General features: G+C 33.9%; 1 protein-coding gene across 5 annotated transcripts in view; it reads left to right on the forward strand.

The window, feature by feature from the left end:
* RPGRIP1L (RPGRIP1 like) overlaps positions 1-7,136 on the forward strand; it is an 85,368-nt gene extending 78,232 nt beyond the window's left edge. The window contains exons 25-27 of one of the 5 annotated variants that reach the window (XM_087740139.1): positions 46-179; positions 3,663-3,811; positions 5,358-7,136. In XM_087740139.1, coding sequence (XP_087596265.1) covers positions 46-179; positions 3,663-3,766 — 238 coding nt within the window. In that variant the 3' untranslated portion in view covers positions 3,767-3,811; positions 5,358-7,136. Of the gene's footprint in view, positions 1-39; positions 180-631; positions 800-3,662 lie in introns of those variants that run through there. The other 4 variants (XM_087740137.1, XM_087740141.1, XM_087740140.1 and 1 more) reach the window with 4 other exon arrangements.
* The last annotated feature ends 1,899 nt before the right edge of the window (positions 7,137-9,035 follow it).

Raw genomic sequence — 9,035 nt, forward strand, 5'->3', positions numbered from 1 at the left:
CTTTGTTTGTTTTATTTTGTTTTGTTTTGTTTTTCAAATGCTTAGCCTACGATTTACAGTGGTCAGTGATCCCCCAGAAGACGAACAGGATCTTGAATGTGAAGATATCGGTTTCGCTTATGTCAGTTTGAGAGAGATATTCCAGAAGCAAAGAGATGTCATTGAGCAAGATATTGATGGTAAGTTTTAGGGATTACTTTCTTGTAACCTTTTGTAACCTAAAAATTATTTGTTTAATTTCTGCTTTTCTTTGCAAGCTTTACTGTGCAAGTAATTGTTTGACATTGTTTCAATAAGAAATTCTTTAATATTAACTAATGGCTTCCACACTTGTTTGCAAAAGTCTGCAAAAACTGTGTACTATTGTTATTCCTCAAAATCTGTTTTAAAAAAAAACAAAAACAAAAAAACCCCAAACAAACCAACCAAAACCAAACAGCATTCCCAACTCATAGTAATCAGTTTATAAAACCTAAGAACTTTCAGTACATGTCCACTTGTTATAATTCTCTATTTTGTACAACATCATGCTACTAAGACTATAAATATAGATATTGTTATTAAAATTTATGTCAGTAATTCTGTATTGCTAATGTCTGTATCTTATTTGAAGTTATGTTACAACCCCCAGAGTACCTCAAGCTTGTGTCCTCCATATGAAGCCTGTGTCTGAGACAATATGAAATACTGGTGGCTTTGATTAGGTATCAGTTTAGAGTAAGCATCCTTCTGTAACAGACTGTGACTGAACTTTCACTGTGACTCATTAAAACAAGGTGAGGTGAGTAGGAGGTGTGGAATCTTCCGTTTCCTGGGTCTTACAACAGCATTTTTATAACGTTGATAAGAAGACTCGAGAAGGCTACTCGGTCCTTTCATAGGCAGTGAAGGAAAATATTCTTCTTGCTTAGACTTTCCTGTTCCCCAGGGTAGCAGGGACATAGTTATCAATGGTGCATTTTTCTCCTTACCTGTTCCTCTCCATCGTCTTTCCCCATTGTGGTAAAGCTCAGTGAAGAAGCTGAGAGTATCTCTGTTATAAAACAGTTACTCTTCTGTAACGGTAAGTGAACCAGCTTGATTACTAGACACAGTGCACCCATGTTCGCAAGGTACTCTTTGCAATAGCAAGAATTCTCGTTAGCCCAAGTAGAATGCGAAGCTAATGTGACTTTGCTACATCTACTGCTGTGCCTAATTACCATACCTTGAGTGATGGGGAGCTGAGTAACGAGGGAAAGAAACAGGCTTTCTTATCCATTTCCATTATCATGCATGATTTGCATCCATGCTGTAGCTAAAACACTCGAAGTATGCATCAAAGTTCCAGGAACATGATAAGGAAAATTCTAAGAAGAATCAAATTTCCATACCCTGGAAAAATAATATACAGATTTGATGCACTTCTGACTGTGGCTGAACCACTTAATCTTTTCCAATAATTTTTCTGCAAGTAGTTGTCCGAAAGCACGTCTCCTCCCAAACGGTATTTCATAGTCTCTCACTGGAAAATTGTTTTTGTTCTGGATTTTTTTTTTGCCATAATTCCCATTTTGTCATAATTCCCATTTGATAAGATTGATTAGTGATATAAATATAATTTTGTATCCTTAAAAGTCACCTTTCACAAAACTCTTAAAACTCCTGATCATCATTTGAGATGATAATTATGATAGGAAGGACTGTTCTTTGTTACTAGTTGTTGTTCTGTCAAAAGGTAATCATTACTGTGTAATGACAACTACTTCAATATTGTGAGGAGCATTTCTTCCCCTAATCATAAGACATTTGAACTAATTTTTACTTTATGTACATTATATCTGTGAAAGTGATAGTAATAAATGGAAATCACAGAATCATAGAATCGTTAAGGTTGGAAAAGTCCCTTAAGATCATCGAGTCCAACCGTAAATAAAATACTTTTATTCTTATTCCTGTCCACACTGTTCCCCTTCCCTGCAGATGCTATACAGTTTAGATTGTTTTTAATTGCATCCATAACCATATTTTCTGAAAATTTAGAACGTTCAGAGACTTGAAATGAATTTTACGTTAATATATGTAAGATCATGGCAAAAGTAGAATATATCAGTATATTTTCTTGGACGAAGTCATTGTGAAAAGGTCTGTTCTTAAGATCTGGACACAGAGTTCAGTTAAATGTAATGGCACAATAAGTAGAATTCCTAAATAATATTGTACACATTCTCTGAGGTGGATATTGGTTTGAGGGAAAAAGAATAAACCTGGACACAGGGAAATTTATAAGATGCTACCACATGAAGATCTAATCATTGTTATGTTAGATACCAGAAACTTCCTTCATTCTTTTTGAGGCCTGCAAGCATATATCTTTTTCATATCTTGTTCCTTTCACTGCTGATTGTGTGAAAGTGGCCTACATGAAATCTGAAGCAATTAAGTGAATGGCTAAGCAAGAGACTGTATGAAAAAGAGTATAGACAAGGCATGTAACAATATGTCTCAGACATACTATGACAATATTAAAACTGAGAAAATAGAATTAATGTTATCTTCTGATATCATTAATTACAGTTATCCTACTGTTCTAGTAAGTAAAAAGAATAATGTCCCCTGAAGTCTGCTCTTTAAGTTGACAGTTGACACTGAGTGATTTGTCCGAGGATATACAAAATGTTTTGGATCTCTGAGAAATAGCATCCAATCTGTCCTGTAATAGCTCTATCAACAAAGTAAATGATGGAAGGTTTATCCCATGTTTTTCCTTCTCCAAACCTCTTCTGAGCTGTCCCAGCAGCCTAGAAGTTGTAGCATGCAGTATCATTGCATGTCCCAGAGTACTTATCCCAGTCTATATAGTAAATACATAACCTTGCCATTTGTCTGCTGCATAATTTGCTTTGAAAAGATGTGCTGTCAAGATTATTTGTTTTTATTCAAATTCCTTCTAAAGTCATGTTAGGCAGCCTCGCTGCTTTTTATGCAGGACTGGGAAAGAGCCTCATTTTTGACTGTTAGCAGCACGTTTTTAATCACAGCAGCAGAGGTTGTGGCCCTCTGGGCTTACTTAGATATTGTAAAAGAGTGCAATTTTAAAGCATGTTAGCTAATTTCTGTAAAATAGAAATTTTAAATACTACTTTAAAACCCACATACACAAAGATTAAGGTAGTCAAACAGTTAGTCTAGGGGAAATACCATCTTTGTCTACACTTCACTATTTCACAACACACAGAAGCTTGGAATTAAAATAATTTTGCATTGAACCTACTGGAAAAAGCAATTTACTATTTAAATACTAATAACTGTCCAGGCTGATTTGGACCAGTCATACACACAGTGTAGAAAATGCATTAATTGGTACATTTTTTACTTAAAACAATTTATATTAAAATAATTAATTTATATAGGCAATTCTCATACAGATAGTTTTCTTTATTTCAAAGTTAATTCCAACACTCATACTTTTATTGATGTACATTCTAGTTCTTAGAGTGCGCAGTTTCCAGTAGGCTGAGTGCCTGAACTGGAAGATTCCTTTTTTATTTATTTATTTTTTCTCTTTTTTAAGCATATGCTAGGTGCCTTTTAATCTATCCAAATGCTAAGGAAAATTATCAGAACAAAAGCAAAACCTTAAATGAAATTGCTAATGCTGTTTTCTGATGTTTCCTTTCTAGTTTTCGATTCACAAGATGATAGTGCAGTAATTGGAAAGCTCAAAGTAACAGTGGAAGCCCTCCATGCGCTGCGTTCAGTCTATGAGGAATGCAAAGATGACTAGGAGGCATGAAAGGGAAGTTTGCCTACAGAAGTTCCTTCTCCCAGTGTAAATACATGCTTGATAGTGCTTCAAAGATGAGATCTTTGTAATTCTTACAGTATATTTAATGTATAATTTATATGAAAAGGACGCTTGATTTGTAGTTGTAAAGTTTTGTATACTTTTCAGTCTGTTTGTTTTTATATTTCCCCCCTAAGGCTAAGAATATCTCCACAATGGACAACGTCTTGTAAATAATTAATACCTACATGATTGAATGATATGCTTTATTTGCATTTTCAAGATTTTTTTTCCTACATAAAACAGTAATAAAAATGCAAGTCAAATTTTTAATTTTTAATAAAAAAACCATAAGCCTTAGAAAACTGATTAAAAATACTTTTATGTTATCCCTAATCACCCCACTAAATGGAATGCCAGTGATTAGCCTCATTAAGAATTTTATACTGTGAAGATTTTATTAAAAGCAATATATGAAAATTACTTGGATTAATGTGTTAATCTGCCTCTTTAAAATGCTAATATCCATTTTATGCACATTAAATCTCAGTATGTGTTTTCTTTGATGCATGCAGTTCCTATCAATTAAATATAAAAAATGAGGCTAGTTGCAGGACTTATTAAATTACTGCAACCTTTTTTTTAAATAACTTTTACCCTTCTACTAACATTATAATCAGCTGTTTATGATTATCATGATTTGAAGTAGGGGGATGGCAGGCAGAATCATTTTTCTGTACAGTAAAAGATTTACTTTCAGCCAACATCTGTCAAAGCACAAAAAGACGCCATACAGTATCAGATTTTGCTTCACCTATTATGAGCTGTAGGGACAGGCAACCATGTTTTCATTTGTTTTTTGTCACTTTTAGAACTTATATCAAACATATACATTGAATTGTTGTATCTGAATAACCAGTGTCTAGCTTGGAAAGTTAATTTTCCAGCTTTTAACCAATCTCAGTGAAGGATTTAATTGATATTTTTAATGGAGCTGTGAATCAATGCTGCAAAAGGATTGTCTCTTGAGAACAAGGATATAATACGTTTCATTTTTTAATTTACTTTTTATTTGTCATTTTCTTCAAAGGATTTTATAGGCTGTGGATTTCCACTGTTTGCAAACAGGCTATGTTTCTTCATAAGCATATGTAAAGTATTCAGAGAGATAAGTAATTTATTAAAATCTACCTAATTTGCCGTGATATATTAAATCTCTGCTTCAGTGATCACAGACCATTTCATTTAGAGAATTAGGCATTCCCTCTTTGTGTGATTAAAGCTCTGGAAAATGAGTTCTTTGCTCCTATTTGTGAACATTCAAAGCCTGCTAATGGCAAGAAGATGGAATAGATTATGAGACAATTCATTACAGTTCAACAGAAAAAAAAAAAAACAGCTATAATGCAGAAATGCAAGTATGAATATCTGCATATAGTTTGAACCATCTGTGCTCTAATGGCTTCAATAATGGCTCTTCGTCTTCAGTAGGCTTTGAAATGACATCCATACAATATTAATTTGTTGATGTACATTATGAGGCCAATGGAATGAATATATTCTGACCACGGAAATCTCTGAATTCCAACAGGAACTGATGGTTGACTCCATTTTAGGACCTACCACCTTCAGTAGTACTTCTTATCCAGACTTTGCCAATCCTCGCAACATTTCATTCCTCTGGAACTTTCAGGAGACCACAGACAGCTGCATTCCTAAGCCCCTCCATTCTTCAGTTAATGGCCATATGTTTGTTGTGATTTCGGCTGGCGCTTAGTTCATCATTTTGGCCACTATTTCTAGCTTTTTTTGGCTCTGTGCATCTATATTGTCAATAAGACTGTTATTATACATTACAATAATTTGAAACAGCTAGATTCAACACTGAGATTAACTGAGTGGCTTTTTAGAAATTTGGTTGTGGTATTCTGTCAGGAGGTTCTTATTATTCTTCTAATACTTTGCAAACCAAACTAAATATCCTGCACATAAACAAAGAAGCAAATTGTATTGAGTTTTTGTATGTGACTGTTTACTGACTTGCAGGAGAACTATGTAACTGGTGCTTGTTTTCTTCTGAAATAAACCATGTGGTAAAATTAGAAAATCAGTGATGTTCATCTCACTTAAACGTTTACAGCAACACCCTTAGCACTTAATCTTCGCCATCTGAAGTTGAAAACTTAGAAACCGAGCGTTCATATATTCATTAAACACAGACCTCTTCGGTAAGTTACTGCAAAATCTTCCAGTTAACATTTGGTTACATTGTGTTAACTGTTCTCAGTGACTCCAACATGAACGTGTATAATTTGCCTCAGGTTCCTAAACATATTTCTTTGTAAGGCTCACTGTTACTCAGTTTTGGATTTAAAAAAGATAAGCTTGATTTCTATTCATGTTTATTACTAAGACGGATATATATTCAGTGAGGATTTTTCCAACAGATGGATTGTATTATCTTACGCAACGTAAACATGCGAACATACTAGAAAGTTTTGTTCTTGCATTAAGTAGTCTGTATTTCCAACATGCTCTTAAATCCTAAGTCTAAATGCTGCACTGTGCAGGAAAAGTGGAAAATGTAATCTAGTACTATTTTGTCCAGATTTTAGCTATGAATAGCTTGAAGAAAACTTACATGTGTGTATTCTCTAGCCTAAGGCAAAAAGTATCCTTTTTTGTGTGCAATATGTTAGTAAGCACAATCCTTTTTGCATTTTAAAAAAGGAGCCTTATTAATGCTGGGTACCACCATACTTTAAAATGTTACTTAATTATAATTAATTTTTGTGGAATAGGTAAGATTTTTCTATGGTGTAACTTGGATGCAACAGTGTTCCTGTGTAAGATGAATTGGGCAGGGTCAGATGATCAGTTTTGTTATTTTATATCTTTCCCCTTTAATTGTTACAGCTTATGGCTTTGCTGTGATATCTTCTTATGTGATACAATAGTTGGTGTTCTAGCAGGTGTCCCAGGTATGTTTATCAAGATGGAAACTGAAGTTTAGCTCGAAATACCTTTCTTTTTTTTGTTTTTGTTTGTTTGTTTTGTTTTAATATTGCTTTCAACCTGTTATAACCTTAACCTAGGGATGGAAGTTATAAGAGCAAATACATCATGAACCAAGGTAACATCTTTATAAACTCGATCAATTTTGCTGTAGAGTAAGTCACAGCTTATCTCATGATATGCTTATAAGAGTAGATATAACATGACAAAAAATTATAATAACTTGCCTCACAGAACTTCTACAACTGAAGATTAGTATTTAAGTTAATAGTAATATTGTTTTAAAATGTTTTTTATTATTTCAAGGCATAGTAAGACATTATCATAACTCAAGAAGCACCAAAGATACCGAGACTAAATATGAGCTGTTAAATTTAATTTTCTTGTTTTGTATTAGAACTGAGAAATAAATTCAACAAACTTAAAATTGTGCAACAAACTTCATTGCATGTTTCAGAGCCAGAGAAATATTTTATGTTGCGGTTAGATAGACAGGTCTTTTTGCAAGTGATGATAATGATTTATCCATCAGTTTTTCAACATATTCCACAAGAGAATAAATTACTTAACATTACTGTTTATGATATAGGTCTTAGTAACTGGACTAGATCCCAATCCTGCAACTAATACTGAATTGAATGCATTATGTTGCCTGCATAAAATGAATTGCAGAATGTAAGTTCAAGTTAATAATTCTGTATGCACGTGATAAAAATTTGCTTTTGGCACAGTATGCTACAGGTGTACTGCTCTGTGCTTTTCGTTAGTTCCTTTTTGGTATTGCTGACAAATTTTAATTCTCTTGCATCTTTAAAAATGGGATGAGGTAACTTTGAAGAACTTGACTTCATCAGAATAATTTCTCAAGGGAAGAATTTGACCTATATTTTGTTTCTGATTATAGTATAATTTTAGCACTTACAGGACATGACCTTGAAAGTCACATATGACATAGAGCCTTCAGTCTTAATTCGTAAGCACCAAACTCCTAAATAGTGCATCTGTGGGCTTTAGAGGTATTTAAAAGCTTTTCTTATTTCTAAGGTCCTTGCTGAATCATACTTCAATCTCTCAACACTTAATGGGATCAAGGTCTAACTCAGTCCTGGCAAAGTTTCATTTCAAATGAAAGCTGCTTGTAAATTATCAGATACGAGGTGAGGATATTTTGTCTAAGTAAGTGATTATGAACCTTCAAACAGAAATGCTTATAGGTTCTTTAATAGTAGTAGTTCTATCACAATACTATATCAGGATAGGATCATTCAGGTTAGAAGAGACCTCAGGTGGTGTCTAGTCCAACCTGCTGCAGGATTAGCTATAATGTTAGACCATGTTGCTCAGGGCTCTATCCAATCTGGTCTTGAAAACCTCCAGGGATGGAGACTGCATAACCTCCCCGAGCACCCTGTTCCAATGCCTGACTGTCCTCATGGTGAAAAAAGGACATACATTTCTAAACATCACTTCAATCCAAATTGAAGCCAAATCTAGATCTAAGCATGTAAAAACAGCTTTTGTACTTAATATGCCACCTAATCACCTAATTTTTTTTTTTTTTTAATATTCTGGATAGCATAGCATGACCTTGTTTGTCATTTGTTTCAGCCATTTAACATTTTGCACAGAAATACAAATGACTGGGCATTTTAGTGTTGACTTTCGTCCCTACTGCCTTGCAGTATGCCATCGAATTTCCATCCAGTTTTGTGAAGCAATTGACAAAAAACAGCTATGTTATTGTTAACAATGTGGTTTGCTCAGATAATTTTTCTGTAGATTTCAGGAGTAACGTGTTTTCCAATTTACTGTGGTTTATTTCTGGTTTTGTTATATTAGGCTTAGATTATTTTAAGGGTAAGAAAAAAACCAGATAAATAAGACCAGACTGACATTGAAATTATACTCTTCATGACCTTCATTTATGAGTTCTTAACACATTTTAGATTTACAAAAAAACTGTGTTCCCTGAGCTGTGAGAAACAGGGATATAAACCTGCAACCTCTGTCCACACCCATTCTCTGTATCAAAATATATCTTACTTCAGTGGTCCAACATCAATAGCTGCAACAGCACAAGACAGGTCTTGCACATGATCTAGCAATGATTTGTTTAACATTTTTGTGCATTTGGAAAATAATCTATTTTCTATTTAGACAAACTGTCACTCTTGTCGAACGCAAAATTATTTCCTTATGCATTAAAATTGCAAGAACTGAACTTTCCTTGAAAACTATTGGAAAAATGCAGTCC

Source organism: Nipponia nippon, unplaced genomic scaffold (genome assembly GCF_047370975.1).
Source record: "Nipponia nippon isolate SJK-2023a ecotype South Korea unplaced genomic scaffold, ASM4737097v1 scaffold_7, whole genome shotgun sequence".
Lineage (NCBI taxonomy): Eukaryota > Metazoa > Chordata > Aves > Pelecaniformes > Threskiornithidae > Nipponia > Nipponia nippon.